General features: G+C 39.8%; 1 protein-coding gene across 1 annotated transcript in view; it reads left to right on the forward strand.

The window, feature by feature from the left end:
• The window catches only part of Frmd5 (FERM domain containing), a 371,042-nt gene that overhangs the window by 204,044 nt on the left and 140,093 nt on the right, over window positions 1-26,905 (forward strand). The window contains exon 2 of the mRNA XM_067146590.2: window positions 23,440-23,544. Within this exon, the coding sequence (XP_067002691.2) occupies window positions 23,440-23,544 (105 nt within the window). The remainder of the gene's footprint in view (window positions 1-23,439; window positions 23,545-26,905) is intronic.

Raw genomic sequence — 26,905 nt, forward strand, 5'->3', positions numbered from 1 at the left:
TTAGACGTAATCCGTTACGCTATGAAATGCCGGCAGCTTATCGCTGTTGAAGAGAAGTCATGTATTTATTTATGTGTGTGTTCTGATATTCTTGTACTGTACAGCAGTTGTTACTGAAGATTTTGATACTGTGGTGCGCAGCGATACATCAAGGCATTATTTGTACCAGAAATTCGCTATGATGTTTATCTGTGCTTGGTTTTGTTCTTTAGCTTTTGTTTCTTTTAAGCGCATTTTATTTTTGCCACATTTTTACCACTTTTTCACAAGCGCATTTAATTGTTACCATTCTTTTCATGGGGCGATATGACGGCACAGCAGTACCCGGCGTTGCCTGGGCAAATTTATTAAATGCAATTAACTGCATCCCCCACCCTGAGCCTACAAAAATTATCTGTTGTCGATTTTCTCCCAGTTTGCCTTGAACTTCAATATTGAGATTTTATATTGCAGTAATTTATCCATGTTGCTGTAAAAAACAAAATAAGCCCTCCCCCGTCCTACTAACCCTGTACAGTAGATTTCAAAAAAAATAATGTGCAGCTTACTTTCTTCGTTCTTTTATTTTGAACTTAAGTACTGAGTTTCACCAATATACAGCGTTAAGCGAAATTCGCGCACTCGGGCGTCGCAGCGCGACTCCTCACATGCCAGCAATAAAAAAATGTCTCTCACAAAAGTTCGTCCTGCAAGTATATCAGGGAGAAAAAGGACGTTGAAGAGTGGCAATCTGGCAACACTGTAACCACATGTAGGGTAACTACCTCTCAGCACGTATTAGTCGTGCTGTGCAGTTGGTGCCCTGGATAGAGTATTGGATTACCATGCAGGAGGGTGAGGGGTCGATCCTGGTTTGAGGCATATGTTTTTTATTTCGTAAATGTAGTCCAGGTGGTATGGTACCTGCTGTCTTAATCGTCAACAGCGATTACAGCGGATCCTGTAGAAACCATTTGCACTTATATACACTACGATCCTAGAAATGCACGAACATTCGTTTTCATTGGTCAGCTTTCAAAGACGCCCTTTCCACGTCGTGGGCGTGAATTTTATTCGCACCACTTCATCTACTAGATGCGTTACAACGTGTTCAGCGTTACTAAATTTTGTAAATGTAAGATACATGTGACCTAAGAAACAGTGTCTTACTGTATTAAAGTATGTATTGTCCGATGGAAATTAGCATCTAAAAAGTGCGCCTCAATCCAGGATCGAACCCTCGACCAACTGCATGCTAACCCAAAACTCTATCCACTGCACCAACTGTACAGCACAACTAATACGTGCTGACAGAGGTAGTTGCCGTACATGTGGTTACATTGTTGCCAGATTGCCACTTTTCAACGTTCTTTTTCTGCCGGATATACTCGCAGGACGAACTTTTGTCAGAGACATTTTTTATTGCTGGCTTGTGAGGAGTCGCGCTGCGACGCCCAAGTGCGCGAATTTCGCTTCATCCTGTATATGCCACGGTTTTCCCGTGATGCTGTTGAGCAGAGACGTTCGATATGGCAACCCTGTTGTCATAAGAGCAATACTGTTTTCTTAACATGGAATGAGCTATATTTTACACGATGCCAGTTGATGAGACAGTTGTTGGCGACAATTGTCCTCTAATTATTGCGGGACAGTCGCTGTCCAGTCCAGTTGAACGAGACACAAGAGGAAGGTATTTTCACGCCAGTAGAGACGAGAAACGGGCGAGTGCGCAGCATTTGTAGTATCCCGTGAGGAATTAAATTTATTTTGTAATTATATGTGTCGGGAATCGATTGCCGAGTCATGCAAAGCTTTGATCTCAATCACACCGAATCTTTGAATGTTAATTTTACCGGCAATCTCAGAAAGTGCCGCTTGACGAGCAATTTTGTCTTTGTACAGGTCTTCGTGCTGGTCTCACAAACATCATCGTTCCCTATACAGCTCAATGAATTTTATGGTAGTATCGTCATCCCACTTTGGAGCCATAATTACGCGAACAACTTACACATAATTTAAAAAGTTAAGTATTTAAATTATGAAAACCACGCAGATGGCTGCACCTCTCGGTTGACAATGCCACCAACGTTTGTATCATGGACATATTAATGACTTTTTGTTGGCTGCTCCATCCACGCTTCAGTGGATTGAGCAATCCATCTTGAAATTCTAATAGTTTTTCTTTGTGTGTTTTTGTTATTACCCTGGTTTGTTCTGTACTTTCACCCTTTGATTTCATGTGTAATGCCACACGCTAAATAAATAAATAGTGGTGAAACAGAAATGCCTATGTGCAAATTAATGCCTGGTACTAAACTATAGATTAGATAAACTTGAGGTACACTAGAAAGGAGAATCATGAGAAAAATCTAAGGCCCTGTGGAAACAACTGGAGTATGGGAATTATATCTAATGATGAAATATACAGGAACGTAGAAAACATAACAGAAACCATAAGAAAAAGGAGATTGCAATTTTTCGGACATATTTACAGAATGGATGATTCCAGACTAACAAAAAGGATCTTCAAGTACCTTTGGGACAAAAAGGCAACAACTAGCTGGATTCAAGAAGTAAAGAAGGATTTAGAAAGAAATACTATCACAGGAGAAGAAACTATGGACAGAGATTTTTAGAAAGAGGATACTAAGTATGGAAGGATTCCAAGGAAGATTGAACAAGAAGCCTGGTACGAAGTGGTCCGAGGACAGAAAGAAACAGCATAGCGAAAGGATGAAAGAAAATTGGGAGGAATGGAAGAGAAAACAATAAAGTATGAAGAACTGAATTGAAATTGGCACGTGGCCTTAAGCAGGCCTCATTGGAAATAAGAAGAAGAAATAAATTAAATAAATAATATATTCAGTTTTGGTCAAGAATATTTGTTAATTCTTACATAAATAGTAGTGAAGGATGCAGGAATGCATTTATTTGTTCGGGAACCACTTTAACCTATCCTGAAACCAACCCGTGGCATCTGCAAGCCATTAAGAGCTGCCAAGTCGTCTGTTACCCAGTCAGATGCCCTAAATATTGGAGTATCAAATGGTCAGCATAACGACTTTATTGACCACGTTTGCTGCATCTCTTAAAGAATTCGTCTGTTAATCTCATTAGGCTAAGTAACTCCCATTCCAGTTGTCAGACCAAGATTAGAATGCGTGGACGAGCCTGGATTTTTTGTTATTGTCACAAGTTGCTTTACGTCGCACCGACACAGATGGGTCTTATGGGATAGAAAAGGGCTAGGAGTGGGAAGGAAGCGGTCGCGGCCTTAATTAAGATACAGCTTGTTATGAAAATGGGAAAAGACAGAAAACAATTTTTAGGGCTGCCGACAGTGGGGGTTCTAACGAGCCAGGATTCGAAGTGAGGGCTTATGGGTAAAAAGCAGAGACTACTCTTACACCTTAGGTCTGGTTGTATAACACAGTGTTGCAAAAAAAAAAAAAAAAAAAAAAAACCCGGCCACTGGTAGCCTTTGCCTTCGTTTGCCCATAGTTCTTCGTGCTCCGAACCCGAAAGTTAGTCCGTACACCATGCCACGTACGGGATGGCAATGAGTAGTCTAGAGGCTGATGCTACTTAAATAAATGGCCGTGTTTCGGTTTCACGCTCTAAAAACCATATGAATTGCTTTTTATTATTGCCATAATAAATAATAGTGAGGGTAATGATAAATCGTAACATTTAATTTTGTGTTTTAGTTTCACGTACAATCGAAGATATTATTATTATTATTATGAAAATACAGCATATGCTTAAATACTGTACATCAGATATTAGCCCTTTTCCCTTATCCCGTTATCCTATGATTGCATTTATTGAATAAAAACTTTTGGAAGATCGTGAAGTTTCGTATTCAGACGTGGCCGTGTGGTCGCCCTGCTATGCTTTGTCTCTACTCGCTGAACCTGCTGTGGTTGTGTCATCTGCCCTGAATTTTCACGCTGCAGTCTGTGCGTTCCGTAGCATGAGCTTGCCATAACTCGTGACGATTCTATATGTGAATAAGTTTAGGCCTACCATGGGAACTGAATTTCCGAATCACAAGACACGCTCTTTATATTTTGACTAGCTGATGCACCCGTGCTTCTCTGCGGAATTCTGCATTACATACAGAATTCTAGGTTAGGTAGTGTACACGTTGTGATCAGGATTGTACTAAATTGCATTGCTCTTAACGTTACTCCAGAAAGTCACCAAACATCTTTCCTCATATGAAGACTGCGTTAGGGAATTTTCATTGGAATGGTAGGCCCGCATGTCTACCATCAGTCACAATCAGGTTGGGGAGTTTTCGTTATAATGGCAGACACCTGCCTTTTTACATCCTCAGAAAGACTTCCTTCGTGGTTTTCCCAACTGAAATGAACATAGGTCATTATAATTACGTCAGTAGGAATGGCGCGATTAAAAGTAATGCTTTAATATGAAATACTCGATCAAAATTGAAAACCACACATTTTCTCACTTTTAACGAACAGTACTACGCTGCCGATCTAACAGTTCAAAGTTCCAGAGGTGGAATGACCAAGCTGCAGACAGCCGTGATCCGTGAACACGCTTCGTATTTTTTTGGCGGGGGTGATCGAATAGCGGAGAGTCCCAGGGCAAAAACTATGCCATTTTACTAATCCGTTTCCTAGGAGTAGCCGATGAGTCGGAAAATCTCAATTCACCATACTGGCGGCGAAAAAATATATCTGACTTTGAGGCAAATTTTTCCTCCAAGCCAGAGGAGAACCCCTTTCACTGCTAATTTGGAATAAAATGAATGTACAGTTGAATAAATATGAAGAGGAAGAAGCTTTTCTTAAGGAACGGCTCTTTTCAGGGTTGAATTTTGAGTTATTTAGTGAACTATGGTGCTATAATTTGGAATAGGCCTAAATAGTAATTCTAGACCCGGTCATACTACTACTACTACTACTACTACTACTACTACTACGTGAGGCACACTGCTCATTCAAAACAGCGCGTCAGAGTAGGGATCGAATAGCTAGAATACTATGATGAACCAGAGGAATGGCATGCTAAAGAAGAAAGTCTTCTAACTCCCCAGCTATTTCCCGCCAATATTCGGTCAGGTTGTTGTACTCGGTACGCAGCAGTAATCCCATCTATCGGAGTTGAGTGGCAGCGTGAGACGAAGAACATCACAACAGAGAATGGTCAATGTAATGTTATTATTGATCAATATTATGCGCTTTCGATATTGTAGGCCTTCACATTTAGTTTTCTTCCGACTCAGAAATACCAGTCTTATCATAGTCGGTACGGTAAAACCGAATAAAATATAAATGATCGGAAATTGTATTCTCTATAACTTTTGTTATGTAGTACTTTTCGACAGGACCAATAACATAGGTATTTAAATATTAAATTTTAGGCGCCTTCCCCTATACTACAATTTCATCCAGGGTGAATAAAATTGTTTATAGCTTAGACTGTAGTTTCTTATTCCCCGATTCTGTATTCTGTTAACCCATTTTCTCGTGGACAGACAGACGGACAGACAGACGGACAGGCAGGCAGGCAGGCAGGCAGGCAGACAGACAGACAGACAGACAGACAGACAGACAGACAGAGCATTTCCTTGTTACTTTGGACATGATCGATACAGAAATACCATTCTTTTCATATTCTGAACAATGTAGCCTACAGACCACTGGCGTGCGGTGAACACATTCGTTACCCAAGCTGCAAAAAAAAAAATTTAAAAAAAAAGGCAAATGCAGCACCACCACTCTCTCTAAAGCCAACATTATTTTAAAAATTCACTCGATAACTACATGGAAATATAACAAGCAAACAGATCAGAAAATGAATTAGACAATTTTGGTACTGAACAACTTATGAAATGATAAACCACTTGAATGAGGATATTTTCAACCGCATACTCGCACATATGTCCAGATCGGTATTCACGGCAGTGGCGAAACCATCACACCGTAAGCTACAGAAAATTGTAAACACTTTGCTTACAGTTTCACCCGCTGTTGCTTCGTAACAGAACAGTTGTGGTTTGCAAAGAAATATATTGGAATCAGCTTTTGTTTAAGAAAAAAAAGCCTAACCTAAACTGAATGAGAAAAATTTAGCAGGTATTTTACCGTCACCGGAGTTTTACAGTTTTACTCGGTTACTGAGTGTAGGCTTCCGCCGTCTCAATCCTACATAGAGATTGAGACGGCGGTGGTGTAGGCACAGCAACGACAAACGAGAGAAAATGTTCCTTATGACGTATTGTTATATTCACGAAGAATGCCACAGAATTCGCGAAACTTCACCCATAATTCAAGAGGAACGCTACGAAAATTCACAATATACCATGGCAAACCCACTCGTACGGAGCAACCAAATACAACATTTTCTGTACTTCGCGCTTGTCTCTGTGTTCAAGCTGGGCAACCTCATTATTTTTCCGTGTGTATCAAAAAACTTTCTCTACTCGTGTCATCAATGAATCGCCTCCAAAAACTTCATACATGCCGAAGTCCAACAATAAAATACTTTTATTACAATTGATTTCATAAAATGCCTATTTCTATTAGTAAGACTATTTGCCAGTGGCTATAATATTTTATCTTGTAGCCTCTGGTGTGTGGCGCTGAACTAACATATACCCAAGCTAGCTACTCCACCGCCGTAGGACGCTGTGAATCTAGAGCGAGGCCAACAGCTATCACCCCGCCTCCTCGAGAAAAGGAGGCTTGAACTAAGGCTCTGTAAGATAACCCTAGCTTGAACGCATACGTCAACCAAGCGACTTGAATTTCGCTGGGGTGGCTCTCCTTCGCGCCGGCAAAAGAACCCAGCTCGCTGTAGAGACCTGGACTGGTTTCGCGCCGGCAAAGAAACTGCGGTAGAGCGAACGGCTGTACTTGCCTTGACTTAGCTGTTTGCAGTTGTTTTAACTTGGTAAAAAAAAAAAAACGTTTTAAGGAATCGTAAAAAAATGGAGATAAAAAATTATTTGCCCCAGCAGCGCTGGGGTCCAGTGCACGCCACTGATTACAGACAAAAACTCTTATTTCTGTTGTGACGTCACAACAGTTTGGCACCTAACACGGATTGTAAGTCTTGTATGAGAAAAGATATAATGAAAAAAAGAGCGAATGCCAGTATGCCGTATTTTGATAACTTGCATAGAGACTAATTTTCAGTATGACTAAGCGAGTTAGCTGTGCGGTTAGGGTCGCGCAGCTGTGAACTTGCATTCGGGGGGTAGGAAGTTCGAACTCCACTGTCGGTAGCCCTGAAAGTGATATTCCGTGGTTTCTTCGTTTTCACACACGGCAAATGCTGGGGCTGTACCTTAAGTAAGACTTGGTCGCTTCCTTCCCACTCCTCGCTCTTTCCTATCCCATCGTCGTCATAAGACATATCTGTGTCGGTACGACATAAAGCAAATTGTAAAAAATAAAGTAAAAAAATAAATAAATCAGTATGCACAGAGCGGATGAATGTTGCCAGTCAGCCTCCCCCTCTCCCTCTCCTCCCTCTCTTACACACACACACCAAAAATAAGAAAATGTGTTCTAACGACACCATTGTTGCCAATTTTCTCATTTGCCAGAGCTCGTGTTGCTGCGCACTGTGAATATTTAGCATCTGTAATAATTTATATTGTAAAAGGTAATTTGTTGCGTTAAAATACTACTACCACTACTACTCATTATTATTATTATTATTATTATTATTATTATTATTATTATTATTATTATTATTATTATTCGTCTGAAAGTTCAGCCCGCTTCTGCTTGTCAATAGCGTATGCTAAGAGTGGCTCTACTAAAATACACGCACTCAAAAGCAGACTCTTACTAAGTTACAGACCGAGGCTTTGACCTCGATTGCGTTATCTGCAGGAGAGGGCATCTTTTATACCAAGAGGAACTTAACATTCCTGACCGACGATGTAAGAGTATTATCGGTACCAACGAAGTTCCTTTAAATACACTGAACACTTTCCGAGAGAGCAGATTTTTTTCCCTCGTCTTCTCAGTTACGATGAATGAGAATTCTGCTTAATTGCAGTGGAGGATAAAGCTAAGATTTATTGTTGAATGTTGTTTTTGTTGTTGCTGGTGGTTTAACGTCGCTCGAAATCGGGTTTTCGCCGAGGATGTGTTAGGAGAGGACTAAGACTGGGAAGAAAGCATCACACGGACATTCACGGAAAATCATTTCGAAGATGTCCGACGGGGGATTCGAACCCTCTTGTCTCCTGAGTACAGAGCTAACAACCGTAGCTGGTCGTGCCGCAACGCACCGATCTAACCTGCTCGGTCGCTAAGATGATGTGTTGCGACTAAGAATTGTATAAAATGACGACAAATTCTAACGGGAAAATATACAATGCTAATATTCTTTCACACTTTTTCCTTGGCGATTTATGCAGTGACAGAATCAAAGGCAGGCAGTGTGTTATAAGACATCACGCTTCACGATATTTCGTGTTTAAATATAATTGGTGCAATTTGATGACGTCCGAGTCAGGAAAATTGCACTCCGAACTGCCGCCACTTCTGAATGTGTAGGATATAGCCGAGGATTCATCACATGCATATGTAAGCGCAAGTGGCGAAGTACAAAGCGCTTGTGTGCGGAACATAAAATACAGTACAATTCTATACGTCTTTCATCCCTCCCTTGTTGCAACAAATAGGACACTTTGGGGTGGAAACAAACAGTTTTTGAAAACCTTGCGCATTTTTGAGAATATCTGCTTATGCAATCATTAGTGTTAATTTAAAAAAAGCCGTTGGAAAAATGTAGTCTATTACTATTTTCATATTTTGAAAATGAGAAATTTTCAGGATTTCTACATATTTAATTAACCGTATTTTTAAAGCAGTTTTTGAAAACGTTTTTATATTAAGCTCTTTTTTATACAGCTGAATATAATAATTAAACTGTTCTCTGAGATTTTTATTTGCTTCTAAGAACAATTATTTTTCTCTCTTTAAAATTTGATTCTTCTTCCATTTACATTATTTACTCTAAACGCCTCTTCGCATTTTGTTTAAATCTTGGTAACACGAATTATGTCTAGGAGAAGATACAAACGCATTAAAAATATATATATAGAATTTTACACATCGTTCAAAATCGCCAGGTATTCTTTACACTTCCTGCACAATGTCTTTCTTTTAGATTTGGCCGGTAACATATGAGGTGAAAATGTATATACCGTCTACGGAATAAAGTGCTTGACACTAAAATACTAGTTTGATTTGTTAAGAGTTTAAAATGCTAGAGACCCTTTTAGTAGATCTACTGGCCTGCTAAAAAAAAACTTTCCAAGGAAAGAATTATGGTTGTCCAGCGTCTGTTAAAATCTATAGCAACTAAATGGACGTTAGACACAAAATGTGTATTAGTAATTAATTATTAAATCACTGCCACTTTGCTAAGAAAATATCGATGATATCACTTAAAGTGTCGCACCCGTCCAGAAGTGATATACTCTGCTGCAAACCAAGTTACTTCTTTTGAATTAAATGGAATTATTTTAAAGATGTTTGAAATTCAGGCAATTTATCACGTTCTATGAGCTTTCGTGGGACGACCAAACTAGGTTGCCTATTTGCCTGTAGAGAAAATTGCGAGCCTGCAAGAGAGACATACCGAGTGTTGTGATATAACTGACTCAGCACTTCAGTAGGGAGGCTGATTCCAGTGGTTCCGTTAGTCATGAAACTGATGATCCAAACTGTGACATTGAAATGATTCATGCAGTTCCGCTTGGTGACTAATCAACTTGGTGATAAAGAAGCCGGCATCATTATGAACCAGGGCCTGGCGTACTATCTCTCGGGTATACAGTAAAATTTGAACATTTGTGGTCAACTGAGATCGGATTATTATCCCGTAGTAACATCCTCTCTCCAACCACACACCACGAACACGAATTACCTTCAAAAAAATGGAGCTTAAAGGAGCCAACAGGGATAACCAGCAAGTGGCTGTGCGGTTTGTATCACGTAGCAATCAGCTTGCTTTCGGGAGATAGGGGCTCGAACCCCACTGCTCTGAAAATGGTTTACCGTGGTTTCGCATTTTCATACCAGGCGAATTCTGGGACTGTACCTTAAGTAAGACCACGGTCGCTTCCTTCCCACTCTTAGCCCTTTCCTATCCCATCGTCGCCATAAGACCTATCTGTGTCGGTGCGACGGAAAGCAAATTTTAGAAGAAAAAAAAAAGAAAAGAAAATGTAGAAATGTAGGAACACCAATCGAAACATATGGTGTACGAGTGAAAATGATTATAGTTTATCAGCTTCCGTATCACTTGACTCAAAAAGGCACTTTTACTCCTCGGAAGAGACCTGCTGTATATTGATGGATACCCGAGTGCGCTTTAATAGTAGCTAAGAGACGGCAAGCTCTTAACTATTATAAGCGATTTTCAACATAGAGGCAATTTTGCAGCGTAGAAGGAGGATGCTGAAATACGAAAAAAGAATAGCTAGAAAACCTGTTGCCAGAAACTATGTAAAGACACTCCACTGTCTAAAAGGAGTAGAATTGAAGATTTTGCTCCATAAACAGTATCAGATACAACATTTCTTAGTTAACTACAGCTGTAAAAAACCACATTATTTTAGAATACAGTTCTCTCTGTCGGAGTTGGATTATGTATTCAAATTTTCTTCAAATACAGCCCCAGGATACGATCATATCCAGTATTTAATGTTATATATCATTCGGGCAATTTCCGTCAAAACTCTGTTGCCTCAAATTGTTTCAGGAATTCTGGAGAAGCTATACATATTATCCTTCCGATTGAGCTACACAAATAATTGTTCCGATTTTAACACCTGGGAGGGACCCAAATGAAGTATTCTTACACATGCCAGTCGTACTATCATCTAGACATTTGAACGACTTATAAAATTGACTTGAATGTCGTCTTGAACACAGTAATCTACTACCTGCTTTTCAGTATAGGTTTTGAAAATCTCAAAGCAACCTGGATAACCTTAGTGTATTAACAGTGGATATTGAACGAACATACAGAACACTGTTACCTCACCGTCATATTTTTAGATATTTCTGGAGCTTATGACAATGTGATCTTGCCTATTCTCATCCGTAAACTGCATTTACTACGTCTCCCTGAACTCTATGTGAGCGGAATTTACAGATTACTGAGCTGCTGTCCGCCGCCATGACAATAGTTAATACGGCTGTTGTACAGTGTCCATGGAGGTGTTGTCGAATTGGTCCGATGGTTATAGGAATTCGGAGATTAATCAGTTAGTGGGGTCGAACTGGTCCGACGGTTAGCACAGGGGATGGGGTCGAACTGGTCCGACGTTAAAATATCAAAACCAAGGATTGAAACAGCCTTATCTTCTGCTCATAAATTATACCAACGGTCCCAATAAAATGACACAGGACAATATAGTAAATATAGGTAGTGGCCTTTAGGTTAGGTTAGGTTAAGTTAGGTTATGTTAGGATCGCCACTTTTACCCGATTATATCTTGTCACCTTTTGAATATTTACTGTAAATCCCTCAAGAACTACTAACTTAAAGTCCCTCTCACTTAACATGGAAAACATTTTACACTTCTACTAGTATTATACTGCACTGAGACTGACTGAGAATTGACACTGAGTCTAGAGAAATGAGGTACCGAGCTCGATAGGTGCAGTCGCTTAAGTGCGGCCAGTATCCAGTATTCGGGAGATAGTAGGTTCGAACCTCACTGTCGGCAGCCCTGAAGATGGTTTTCCGTGGTTTCCCATTTTCACACCAGGAAAATGCTGGGGCTGTAACTTAATTAAGGCTTCGGCCGTTTCCTTCCGACTCCTATACTCCGTACAGCTCTACTTCTAAATTGACGTTTTACCAAATTTTGGCTCTGTCTGGTGGTTATGCGCTGAAGCATAGACATCCAACCAATCCCAAGCTGCCATTCATATCGATTTATATCGGCAGAGCACGATCTCGAAACCTAGTTGCCAACTCTAATATTTACATTCGCCACGTGGTTAACCTATCTCGCTCAGCGTGTATGGTATTCGGTACGGTTCGCGATCTTTTGCATTTTCCTTCAATATTTAGTGTGTTTTTCATATTGTTGGAGGGTTCCAGTGACTCTGAGATCAGTAGAGTGTTCCCTTTGTAGGCCATAACCTCCTTTCTGTGCCAGCCATTAGCCGTTAGTGATGTGTTATTTCCTCATTCTCTTTTATTGTTAATAATATATTCTCTTTTAGTGCCAGATATTGTTAGAAAGTGTAGTTCTTGTGAATTTGTTTTCAATCCATATTCATTCGTTTTTCTGAGTACTGTATTACAATTTAAAAGGGCTGTTTACCGCGGTCATATTGCATCAGCTGTTCTCGCGGCAGTAGAGCGCTGGCAACAGAGGAAAGGCGATGCTCATTTGTTTTGCGAAACTTCAATTTGGAAGTAAGGCCGTGCGGAGTATAGACCTTTTCCTGTCCCATCGTCTCCATAAGACCTATCTGTGTCGGTGCGACGTAAAGCAAAAAAAAAAAAAAAAGGCCGTTTTTGAGGAGTAGGGGGTTAGGTTAGTAACCCATTCGGGTATTGCTGCCTCTCCCTGCGAACTACCCGTCGGACCAGTTCAACCGCAACCTTCCTTACAGAACAAAAATATCTTCGGGATGTTTTGACCGTCGGACCAGTTCGGTACTGCTCGTCGATGGCATTTTCTCAAGTTGCCGTGCTGAGTCTACTTTTTTGCAGTATTTACACTATGGACGTAAACACCGTATTTAATCTTGCTGTAAAAGTTCTACAATATGCTGACGATATCTATATCTATACTTATTCCCCGTGCTTTTGGTAACCAGACTACGACAAAATGACGCAGCAAACGCACTGGCTTCTTGGACTATAGAAACAGGGTGAATACTGTCTTCAGCGAAGTCATCAATAATGAGCTTCACTCGGAAACGGAGGAATATTACTGCACATACTATACTCCTAGGCCCTTCATTCATTTCCGTTAAAATCGCATGCCTGATATTTGAGGCTGGTTTCGGACAGCAAGTTTACGTGGAATAGACTATTGCAGAAGAACTGAATTTTGTTACGACGTTAAATTCGTTTGGTCGTAACCATTAAACACCTACGTTGCTTCAACCTTTTGTGACTTCCCCTTTTTGAGAACAATAATTGAACGAGAAATGCAATCATGCAAGCTAAGGGCGCCAATCTTTAAGTTGATGACTTAAAGATAAAAATTTATAATCAAGCTTGGACGGACTCTTATCACAGGGATGGGGTTATAGTGCACTAATCATTAAGCAGGAGAATTAGAAATCAAAAGGCTAATTAAGGCAGATTGATTAAAGTGAACTAGGAAAATACTATTTATTATATTGAATATAAATGACGACGGTTTAACGAGAACTGAATTTAAAATAGGAAATGAATTTAACAAAAAGTTGAATGACTCTACTTCGCGAAAACTTGCAATATTTTTAACTCGCTTGCTCACCATGTAGTCTTGTTCTGCTGGTCCTTGGAAAGCTTCCATCCTTGTAGCTGGAACATCACCGGTCGTCTTTGAGATATCTTCATCTGCAGCTAAGTACCATTCCTGCCTTGCAAATTGATCAACCACTAATTGGATGATGGCTTTGAAACTATCACTCCCTGTTATGCTCTATCCCATATATTGGAGATGAGCCGTAAGTCATAGTTAGAAAAACCTCCTTGGGTTATGTGGAGAGGATACTCAATTAATAATCCTTCCAACTTTACTGAAAATGTGCACTGAAGTTTCATTTCTATCTAGTTTAATACTACCTATTGTCTTAGACTGATATAAACTGGTCTAATACAGAGCTGTTCGTACTTCCTGATGAGAGTGGCTATCCACCCATCATTCAGAAATTCCTAAGTACCACGTCGTGGTAACGAAGTAATGAATGTAGAAGTGATAAACTATCACACTAGACCACTATGGTACAACATCCATAAGACAAGTTATCAGACCTAAAGCGAAATACAAGATAGAAGAATCAAGAAGAATGATGCCAAGAGCTCCAACACGCCCTTTTATAACATTTTCTGGCTCTAATTACAGGTCGCTACACGTGGTCCAATCAGTTGACACGTCTCTCCCCACTCCAGATATTGAAGTTGATGGGTCCCAACCATGATATCAACTGTTCTTCTACTAGCCCTTTCACTCAGTATCCATGGCAACATGACGCTCCTTTGAAAATATAGGCGGTGATCAGTTTGAATTATTCTGGTCGAAATACATTAGCTGTCGTTACAACGCTTGAACACGTGCTCGCTTTTCCCAGAATTTGATGTCTAAATTTGTCCTTCCTTCTTCCTCGGTGATGTGGCAAGATAGAGGAAAATCTGCTGCAAGTTAAATTTAAACGAATGTCGCAAGAATCTAAGTTAATATGAGGATATTCAGCCCTCGTTTACAAGTCGTAGTTACAAAGTAATGAAATGATAGTGAGCAAATGATCAAACATGAATTATAATAAAATTACATACCAAGATAAATATCATGACGTTAAATTCCTGAATTAATTACACATGATAAAATTAACATAATTACACTGTGACGTCTGGAACGTTACATACGCCCCCATGAGTTCTTAACAAATATCACATGAGTTGAGAACTCACACACTTACTCCCACATTGACTTGAAATACCTCTATTACCTGCCCATTACGAGCGACATTATTTTCATACAATTAATTATATCTCACTGTCTCCATATCTCTCTTAGACTGCTTACCATTGCGAATGTCTGTTATTTCAGTTCATCTTGAGGTTTAGATACTAAATTATGCCCAACATGAGCAACTTTCCATTTTTTAAAACAAGATTATCTTTGAGAATACACCATAATATATATACAATTCAGATTACAAACTCTCCCGAGTGTCTATTAGTCCTTTTACTCTCCATCTTTCCGACATTCTTTGCTAGATAGCAGTAACACGTTCTCTTCCAATCTTTTACATTAAAACCATGGAAAACAAATGATACAAACAATTTACACCTTAATCACTCTCTCGAATGTTTCAACCTTATCTTGAAGCAGGATGCAATACACTTCACACGAATACACACGCGATTTAAGCTCACGGTAAAATTATTGCAAGTTAGAAGTGCACATACGGGAAAATTAATTATTTGCCGTCGTCAGCTTTAATTAGCCTTCGGTAACATCTCAGAAAACAGATAAGATATAAAATTTCATGGCCTCACATACAGAAAACAGACGATCTATCGGCAATGAACGAGCGTAAATCTACCGCTACACACAAACACCTCCCTTGTTTACAAACACAACTAGGAAATACCACCACAATTGAGAGGCAAACTCATTCCGCTCGTAGTCTGACATAACAGGTAGCAACTTCCCCGTGTTACTGACCTATCTCTCACAATCCGGTTCAGCCACCTCACACGACAGGTATCTCCGTAAACTACTAATGTTATATGAACCATTCATTACGCTCTCGCCATCCGCTAACTTGTAAGCACAGGGTCCTAGTTTTCTATGTACTTTATAAGGACCTTGATATAAAAGAAAAAAAATTCTTTGTTACCTTATCCTCACTGTTTGACAACATGGGAACTCTCACCAAAACCAGATCACCTACCTCAAAGTTATCAAGTACCTTACGTTTCTGCTGCCTTTTACGTTTATCTCCAGATTTAATCAGGTTCTCCCGTGCCAGTCGGACGTAAAATTCAGCATTACGAGGTGGTTCCTCGGGCAAACCTAACACTCTAACTAGTTCATTCTGGGGCTTACGACCAAAATGAATTTGTGACGGCGTCAATCTAGTGCTTTCATGTTGAACTGCATTTATCCATGTCTCTATACGGGATAAATGAGCCACCCAGGCTGTATGCTTATCGAACACTAAGCATCTAAACATGCGAGATAACTCTTTCATAACGCGCTCACACATATTGCCCTGAGGGTACCTAATGGATGAATGAACCTGTGTAATACCTAGCTCTCTAATTATGGACTTCCATTTTCTCGAAATAAACTGCGGTCCACTGTCTGATAAGATTCTAAGAGGAGTACCTAATTCAGGGATATACTTCTCTTGGATTATACGACTACAAGATTTTCCATTGGCTTTCCTAATACCGTATAATCTGACCAACTTCGAGAAGGCATCAATAATGACTAAAATATATTGGAAGCCGAACTGTCCCTTTACCACAGGTCCAAACAGATCAGTACACACCAAGTCACCAGGTCTTTCTGAGATTACTGCCTAACGAGGTCCTGCTAAATAGCGGTTAGGAACTTTGCTACGCTGACACAGATCGCAAGTGGAAAGAATTTTTCTTATATCTCTTCCCATCTTGTCCCATATCAAATTCTGTCGGATCTCATACAGAACTTTATTAGCTCCAAAATGTCCTAATTCCTTGTGGATAAACCAAATCAATTCCACACGTAGCGCTTTGGGTACACAAATCCCCCAGAGATCCTCGCCACATTTCCTGGCTAGAAACCCGTTAACCAGTTTGTACGTGTGCCTACCATGCGACACAGTGAGCTGCTCTCCTCCCTGAAGTACAGACAAAGGTTCCCGACATTCCTCGTCTACCGACTGTTCAACCAATAGGTTACGTAGTCTATCTAGAGCAGTTTCATTTTCCTTAGACAGACATGTACATATAATAATGCCCTCACGTGGCTCTAGAAGGCTACCTTCTTCGCACAACTTCGGATCACGTGACAATAAATCAGCAAGGACATTATTCTTTCCCTTAATGTGAGTTACCTTAAAATCATACTCTTGTAGGGCGAGTATCCATCTACTAACTCTGTTAGATGATAATTTACACTTGGATACAAAAGAAAGAGTATGATGATCCGTCCTAATTTCAAATTCGGTACCTAAAACATACATCCTAAATTTACTTTGAGAGTATACGATAGCTAGGAATTCAAGTTCCGTTATAGTATAACGCTTTTCAGCAGCACTTAAACCTCTGGAAGCTAAAGACACAATCCCTAAATTACCATCATCATCTACTTGACATAGTGCACCAGCGATACCACAGTGAGATGCGTCCGTCAGCAATACATACTTCCTATCGGGCATGGGGTATCTCAAAACAACCGCCTGCCTGAATCCTTTTTTTAATTTTAGGAAAGCTCGATCATGACCTTGTGTCCATTCCCACTTACTGCCAGCTTTCAATAGTTCTCAAATGGCTCTAGTAAGTTACCAAATCTCACTACAAATCGTCTGAAAAAATTACATACACCAATATACGATCTGAGCTCCTTAATATTTCTAGGTGTCGTAGTATTCAATATTTTTTCAATTCTTGTGCTCTCAGGCGTCACTCCCATTGCCGATACACGGTGCCCCAAAAAAGTCACCTCTCGTCTACTGAAAACACACTTGTCAAGTTTCAGAGTAAAACCAGCATAATCTAATTTAGAAAAAACCCTCTCCAAGTGGTCCAAGTGCTCTTCAAAGGTACTAGATGCTATAACCAAGTCATCGATATAAATCGTAGCATAATCTCCAGTATCATCTCCCAAGGCAATACTTAGTGCGCGAATTAGAGCTGCCGAACTCGTACGGGTCCCAAAAGGAACACGCCTAAATTGATACAAACTATGCTTATAGCTGAAAGCAGTAAGAGGCCTGTCTTCTGATCTCAAAGGTATTTGCCAAAAACTACTCCTAAGATCTAACGTAGAAAACCAACTCTTACCCTGAAAACTCTGTATCAACTCTTCAATGGTTTGTGATCTCAACTGATCAGCACCAATACGTCTGTTCATTTCCCTGCCATCAATACACAAACGTATTGATCCATCAGACTTAGGCACGACAATTAAGGGATTAACGTATTGACTGTTTGATAATTCAATCACATCGTCTGCTAACATAGCTTGAATTTGATCCTCTACGGCTATGGCATATTTGTGTGGTATCGGATACCGCGGTCCGCTGAATGGACTCTTATCCAGCACAGAAAAAGAATGCTCGTACAGATGGGTAACACCAGATTTCTCAGAGAAAATCTCCATGTGTTCATATAACACTTCAAATAACTTGTCCTTCTGGACTTCATTTAACTGATTTCTACCTACGGCTTCTTTCAAGCCACATATTTTATCCTCATTAATCCACAACTGGCACAACTTCAGGCCCTCACTAGCCTCTTCATTAACTTTAGAAACCTCTCTCATTCTCCACACTGTACTAACTTCCGTTTTCCTTTGAATTTCCTCCTCAAACTTGACCTTGATATCCTCATTATTCCACCTCAAATTTAGCACTGAATCATTGTAATTTAACTGAGCCAATTTTAACGTTAATCAGTCAGATCCCAAGATAAGATCAAATATCAAATGCGGAATTACCAAACATATCTGAACGGTAATAAAATTATTAATACAGATCGGAACAGCTACTTGTTTACAAATTTGCTTAGACCTCTTTCCAACAGCCGTAATGATGAAAGTAGACTTAACAGGCATTTCCTCCAACTGAATACCCTGTTTCACTAATGACTCATACCACTGAGAACTAATACATGATATTTGGCTACCAGAATCAATAAAAACTTTAACCCACGCCCCCCAAACTTTCAATTTAACAACGGGATTGACTACTTTATTACTTGAATCTCCATTATTCTGCTCGGGTTCATACAACAAATCGTCTCTAACATCTAGGTCATATGGTAACACTTTCATGACAAGACACTTCGCTACCTTCGTACTAGGCTGGAATTCTGACCTAAGATTACAGCCTCTAGTTAGTTTAAAGGTTCCCTTTGTGTATTGACGTTGGACTCATTAGTACATTGCTCTGGCCCCCGTTGGGAATTTCCTGTCCTATATTCAGGTGCTCCGCTCCTACTGTTATGCTGAGGTCTGAACTGATTGCGAGCTTCGTGATTCTGTGTTCTTCCGTTATGTCTCATTCCGTTGTGATGACTAAAGCTCTGAATATTCTCCGTTCTACTCCTAAGGTTACCTAAAGCATCAAAACTGCCTAGTAGGTTCTCCATCTCCTGAATAGTACCAACTCTTTGCATGCAGGCCGCTTCTCTCACCCTGTCCGGAAAATGTCCCAAAAGTAGTCTAACTACATCAGACCCCTCGGTTATACCATATAAGTTCTGACAAATCATGACATGGGCCAGGAAGTATTTGGTCATAGTGACTCCCTCATGCTGTTTGTACCTCCCAAATACTACCCTTTCTCTCTCCCGAGCTTGTATCGCTTCATTCCAGAATTTCTCTCTAAACTTATTTCTGAATTCTTTCAGGTTCGTCATCGTTTGCCTATATACCATGAACCAAGACCGAGTTTCTCCTACAAAAGCATGGTCAATATTTTCCATAACGTCTTCCCAGTCCATAGACCCTTCCTCTAGACGCTTTTCAAACCGTTTTTCTATCATCTTAAGGAAATCTAGCGGGTTCGTTTGTTTCCCATTAAATTTAGGTAGTTCAATTTCCCTAATGTAGCTATTTCCTAGACATTGCTTTCCCGTGAAAACCTGTTTATCCTTTGCCACCTGTTTTAACTGATTTTCTGCTTTCTCCATCCGGCATTCTACATCTTTGTCTCTCCTATCAATTTCGCTCTCCAAATTAACCTGCTTCTCTTTCAGTGTCCTAATTTCAATCTTATTCTCTTCAGCTATCGCAAACCTTTCTTCACTTGCCCGGGTCTCATCTTCTATTCTAAGCTTTACTGTGTCAATCTCTTGTTGGACGTGGTCTTTGAATACCCGTATTTCCCCTTTTTGAGTCTCAACTCTCTTATCAATACTAGTGACCTGCCTCATTACTTCCTCCCTAGTAGAGTTGCTTTCCTTCCCCATTAATTCCAGGAATTTACTTCTCTGCTCCGCAAACTTTTCTTCTACCTCTTTCCCTTGCCGTTCACATTCACTTTTCTGTTCCTCTAATCGCTTATTAAAATGTTCATTTTTTACCACCAGATCGCGTAACTGCCTACTGTGTTCGTCCATTCTCCGATTCGCTTCTTCCTTATTTTCCCTCGTCTCCCTGCTTAATTCAGCTTTAGTTTGCTCTAACTGTTCTTTAAGTTCATATTTAATATTCTCAATTTTAGTGTTAGTTTGTTCTAATTCACTTTTAAGCTCAGATTTAGTTTGTTCCAATTCATTTTTTATTTCAGATTTACTGTCCTCTATCTTACTCAACATTAACTGCATCATTCCCATTAACTGATCATTATTATTACTTTCATTGTTAGTGTTTACTTCCGCTTCGCCCCCCATCCTACTATCATCTAACTCCATACTGACTTCTTTCTGCTTGCCATCACTCTCCATACTACTTACACTTCTATCTTCAATTTCCTCTACTAGACTACACAACTCTTCCTCTGAACTCAATACGTTATTGCCTTTTATCGCCCGTCCACTGCGCAACATCCTCTCCTCTTTCGTCTGATCAGCCATGACCCACCCCACAATCAAACACTCCTAATGCAACTTGGATATCCAAATTTTTTTCTCATAATACGAATTCTGATATCGTTACTGTCATTAACTGCTCCGTACTTAATGATTTTCTCGCCCTACGTTGGAGCGGCATTTATGTGACTTCCCCTTTTTGAGAACAATAATTGAACGAGGAATGCAATCATGCAAGCTAAGGGCGCCAATCTTTAAGTTGATGACTTAAAGATAAAAATTTATAATCATGCTTGGACGGACTCTTATCACAGGGATGGGGTGATAGTGCACTAATCATTAAGCAGGAGAATTAGAAATCAAAAGGCTAATTAAGGCAGATTGATTAAAGTGAACTAGGAAAATACTATTTATTATATTGAATATAAATGACGACGGTTTAACGAGAACTGAATTTAAAATAGGAAATGAATTTAACAAAAAGTTGAATGACTCTACTTCGCGAAAACTTGCAATATTTTTAACTCGCTTACTCACCATGTAGTCTTGTTCTGCTGGTCCTTGGAAAGCTTCCATCCTTGTAGCTGGAACATCACCGGTCGTCTTTGAGATATCTTCATCTGCAGCTAAGTACCATTCCTGCCTTGCAAATTGCATCAACCACTAATTGGATGATGGCTTTGAAACTATCACTCCCTGTTATGCTCTATCCCATATATTGGAGATGAGCCGTAAGTCATAGTTAGAAAAACCTCCTTGGGTTATGTGGAGAGGATACTCAATTAATAATCCTTCCAACTTTACTGAAAGTTTCATTTCTATCTAGTTTAATACTACCTATTGTCTTAGACTGGTATAAACTGGTCTAATACAGAGCTGTTCGTACTTCCTGATGAGAGTGGCTATCCACCCATCATTCAGAAATTCCTAAGTACCACGTCGTGATAACGAAGTAATGAATGTAGAAGTGATAAACTATCACACTAGTCCACTATGGTATAACATCCATAAGACAAGTTATCAGACCTAAAGCGAAATACAAGATAGAAGAATCAAGAAGAATGATGCCAAGAGCTCCAACACGCCCTTTTATAACCTTTTCTGGCTCTAATTACAGGTCGCTACACGTGGTCCAATCAGTTGACACGTCTCTCCCCACTCCAGATATTAAAGTTGATGGGTCCCAACCATGATATCAACTGTTCTTCTATTAGCCCTTTCACTCAGTATCCATGGCAACATGACGCTCCTTTGAAAATATAGGCGGTGATCAGTTTGAATTATTCTGGTCGAAATACATTAGCTGTCGTTACAACGCTTGAACACGTGCTCGCTTTTCCCAGAATTTGATGTCTAAATTTGTCCTTCCTTCTTCCTCGGTGATGTGGCAAGATAGAGGAAACTCTACTGCAAGTTAAATTTAAACGAATGTCGCAAAAATCTAAGTTAATATGAGGATATTCAGCCCTCGTTTACAAGTCGTAGTTACAAAGTAATGAAATGATAGTGAGCAAATGATCAAACATGAATTATAATAAAATTACATACCAAGATAAATATCATGACGTTAAATTCCTGAATTAATTACACATAATAAAATTAACATAATTACACTGTGACGTCTGGAACGTTACACTTTTCTTCTACTTAGCGGGCGCGTGTCGCAGACTATGTTCTGAGCATTTCCTACAAACGGCAAACCGTGCAATGTTGTCATCTCTTGGCTGCCCTATCAGTTATATATCTGTGGTATGTCAGTTCGGTTCGTGTTTCAGCTGACTAACTTTTATGCTTCGTATCATGGCGGTCGTAGTGTTGCCTCCGTCCGAAGCAATGTTGGAGCAGATCTAGCTCCAAAATTGAGAGATTAGAACTGAACTTCAAGGGTTTACGACAGTTTTTATACAAATGCTGCAAAGGGAAGTGTTCCATTATTCCAGAAGTACCTGGTATTCCCTTTTCCTCACTTGAAGCCTAGATGAATGTCTGGATTGCACGGACCTAAGATAGGCGAATGTGCTACGGTCGCTTCCTTCTCGCTCGTATGACGAGGAAAGCGTCAGTTGCTGCACCCTCAAGAATGAAGCTGATTTGGGAACTTTTATATACTTTTTTCTGAACTGGTATGTTAAATTAAACCAAAATGTGTTTACAATATTATTCAATTGCCTTGTACGTTATAAAACATATAATTGTATTACAGTACAAATGTGTTTTTATAGTGTTTTCTTTTGCAAGACATGGCTGTATAAATTGCCGAGAAACATATAACACTGCTTTTTCTACTCTTCAACCACTGATCTAGATGATGCCAGTACATTTATATTTTATGTGCGGATAATGATGATCATGAATTCCGTATTAGAAAACTGTGTGCTGGGTAAAAGGTTCCTAAGGATACTCATGGGTATTGTCTCTCAAGCATCAGTCAGTAAGCCTGTGATTTCAATAGATGTTATATTTTCCTCGATAGTATGGGATGGTAGTAGATTTGAAACTTCTCTCCATTTACTTGTGCGAGCTAGTGTTCATTCGTTTCCATTCTAATGGTATGGTCAATAATGAAACCATTAGTTGAGTACTTCCGGATACGTCTAAATGACACGTTCTCTACTCAACCGTGAATCTCCTCTTCCACCTGATAGTTTCTATCACTCAGGGCTGATCATATCCTGCGGTAACGGGTGTATCTTGGTAATTCTTCGTAAGGACAAGCTGAGAGAATGTGTTTCGGAGTTTCTTTCTCACTCCGGCAATGTCGGCAATGGGTTCCTTTCCGAGACCTGCCTGGAAGAGCATCCACAGGACAAACGTTGGCATTCAGCTTAATACCACCCATCCATTCATTGCTTGTCAGGCCATCTTCAAATGAAAGTGAAATAATATTTCATCATAATATATTAATGTTGGTACATGAAATTGCTTTGTTTGAATTCTCACATTAGTTCAAATTAAGGGGAGGATTAGAGTTAATATCGTCTACTCTACAGGATTCGAATTATTTTTTAAATGAACTTTGTTTCCTCTTTCCAGAATCATCACAAGGGAAAACACTTGCTGGAACAAGTATGTCGGCAGCTGAACTTAGCAGAGAAAGACTACTTCGGCCTGAGATACGTGGACATCACCAGACAGAGGGTAAGCCTAATTATATTTATTTCGTTACAAACTATGAATGAACGAATAATCTTAACTCGTCTCCCAGTCACAGATGATCATCAACTGGAGAGTGAGTGTCCATTTGCTGTTGTCATTACTAATACACACAGTTAGTTGTTTATAGTACAAAATACTACAGATATTCCAACTAACGTGTTTTGAAAATCCTATAAATCCTTCTTGTACAGACTTGAACTCCTGAGGTATTTAGTAAACTTTAATTAATTATGGAGTCTAGGATACCTCTTCATGAACAGTATATCCTACAAGCATTTTCTCTGTTTTCACCTTCCTTGGATTTATTTTCCCACATTACTCTTATAACATCGTTTTGCTGTCCTTGTTTTCTTCCATTCTGTGTTTGATAACTTAAGAATGTAAAATTCAAGTTTTGCCCCACATGAGTTCTGGATTCAAGTATGGGACAACTCGGTAGAAACTCCATGTCTTGAAATAGCAACCTCCCACCGGTCAATGCCTCGGTCTTTTCTTCCTCGCTGTGTGTGTTTCAGACCATGCTCTTCGCTATTTGAACCGTGTGAGAGCTAGACTAAGTACCTGTTTGCGTCTTATCATTCTGGGCCGCAGATTTGGTTTCGTATTTTTAAGTACAGAGAAAAAACATTCAGTGACGTAAGTGGTCCCGAACGTGGGCAACCCTTTTGCTGTTTGAAGACGGAGTCCAGGAAATATAACAACGCGGGTTTTTAATCCGTGATAAATTTTTGTATTAATTGGATGGGTTGTCAGTTTGGACCTCGTAAAGACAGGATTGGTAACCTGTCTTGAGAATGCATGTAAAAAGAAAAACCCGTTTCGAAATACACAAATTATGACATTCCGGGTAGGAAGTTTCCAAACTTCATTATCCCAATGATACCTTCTTCTTCTCCTCCCTCCTTCTTCTTCTAGTAATTTCCTATTTTGTGTATCCCATGCCGCAGTTATCGTGGATGTCAAACCACTATTGGAGGTTCCGCGCCCAGGATAATCTCTGCCCTCGTCCACGTTTCACTTCTGTCTTACACTGTATGATTAGTACATCAAGCTGTTCTTGTCATTTCGTAAGATGTGACCGAATGTCTAATTTTCTGCGCCTTGCGAGGGTTAAGACTTCACGATTTTCCCGACACGACGAAGTACGTCCTCGTTGGTGACGTGATCTTCCTCTGGAATCTTGAACGTCGTGCGAAGCGTTCCCCTTTCCATAGGCCAGCAATTGATTCATTGAAGAAGCCTTTAGTGTCAATTTTTCTACACCGCAAAGCAACACCGGCAACACACAACACTTCAAGACACACTTACAATTTCGAATCGGAAGTCACGGTTGCTCACAAAATTATTTAATTTCACAAATACACTTCTTGCAGTGCCAATTCTAGTTTTGATTTAAACATCCCATTCTTGTATTAGCCATCTTTGTAGGTACTTGGAACGTGACACCCTTTCAGTGATGTTTCCGTCCAGGGCGATGATAGTGTTGATTTTCTGTTTGTTGTTTATCATGAATTTTGAGGATTTTGAGGCTGAACTCCGTGCTTACTTTGTTGATGCGCTTCAAAAGGAATTGAAATTCTTCTGAACTTTCAGCATGTACGTTTTACAGTGTCCACTCCATAACGAATGGTGTTTTATTTGCTTGCTTTCCGTTGATCTCGATTCCTTTATTATCTTCATGAATGAAATGAAAATCCACAGCCTGTTTCCAATCATTCGACCGGGTCAGGAATGGAATGAATGAAGCCCCATCTAGCGGCGAGGATAGGAAATGTGCCGGCTGCCGAAGCCTGTCACACTCCTCTGGGGCAATGATGATAAATCTTTGACATATGAAATGCTAATGGAGAGTGTTGCTGAATGAAAGATGGCAGGGAAAACCGGGGTACCCGAAGAAAAACCTGTCCCGCCTTCGCTTTGTCCAGCACAAATCTCACATGGAGTGACGGGGATTTGAACCATGGAATCCTGCGGTGAGAGGCCGACGCGCTGCCGCCTGAGCCACGGAGGCTCGCTTATCTTCATGTATGACTATTCGAAAAATGTCTTTAGAGTATGAATTAAAAGGACTGGAGGGAGGATAACAATGTTTATCTTGCCTCTTTGTATTGTGATCTCTGCACGTAAGTGGGCACCTACTTTTATGTGAGCTGTTCCATTCCAATACAGCTTATTGATAATGTTCGCGTCTTTATTGTCAAACCCAATGTGTTTCAGCTGATGTACAAGGATATCATGTGTCTAACGTTGTCAAAAGCTTTTTCTTAATCAGTAAAGGAAGCAAAGACAGTTTGTTGTTGGTCAAGATATTTTGAACTAAAACTTGTGGGTATACATCAGACCGTCGCTGCTATCAATGCCGTTTTATAAGCCCAAAATAATTTTCACTGATTTTTTTCATTTATTCTTTTCCATAAACGAAAATGCTTAGAAGCACTTTCAGAATTTACCGTAGCTCATTAGGCTTATAAGTGTATTTGTTTGAAAACTGTCTTCCATTGGAGATAGTCCCATCGGACTCGGTATACTCTCAAAGTATACTGTATATTATTTTACGGTGTACAAATTTTCATTTATGTATGTGATGGACTAAAATTTGGCACGATTACTTCAGCACCACTGTGACAATTTCGTCTCGTAACGATTGAGATAATCCGAATTTCTTCCGAAACGATTCAAAGAATTTTGGAATAACACCACGAGACCCTAGATGATTCAGATGATATTTTTCCTTGAAATATCCAATTGTTGGCTCGTGTATGTTTTTTTATTACTTCTCTTGCCTGATTTCTTCCCGTTTTAAATCTAACTGTTGGGTCTAAAATGAATCCATTTCTGGTGACCTTTGAATATGCCAAGATGCAATATAGGATACTTCCTCCTCGACTTCCCATGATTTGTCTTTCAATACTGCTGCTATTAGTTTCCTTACTTGATGGTGTCGAGCGTTTCTCAGTAATAAACCATGGTCACATTGCCCTTTAACGTGAGCAAGGGTTTCATTCTCCGCGCATCCATATCTGCATCGGGAACGATCCAAACACCGACCGAGAATTATTCTTACTGCCGCAAAATTGCTATTCATTTTTAAACAGGTAACTCATTTAGAGGTAGACAATCCTGAGTTGTTGGCGATCCATTTATTGGCTTCAGTGACCTCACTGAATAATTCGATCACTTTGCCCTTCACAGGCAATGCTTTCCAAATGTCATACTTCCTCTAACGAAGTTCTTCCCTTAGGTTTCTAGCAGCTGATTTACGATTATCCGTTGGGGAGATCCAGATGATACCATGACCCTTTAACTTGTTCTTCCAGAGGCCTTTCAGTATTCACATAGTCAG

The sequence above is a fragment of the Anabrus simplex genome, chromosome 4, assembly GCF_040414725.1.
Source record: "Anabrus simplex isolate iqAnaSimp1 chromosome 4, ASM4041472v1, whole genome shotgun sequence".
In the NCBI taxonomy this organism is placed as follows: domain Eukaryota; kingdom Metazoa; phylum Arthropoda; class Insecta; order Orthoptera; family Tettigoniidae; genus Anabrus; species Anabrus simplex.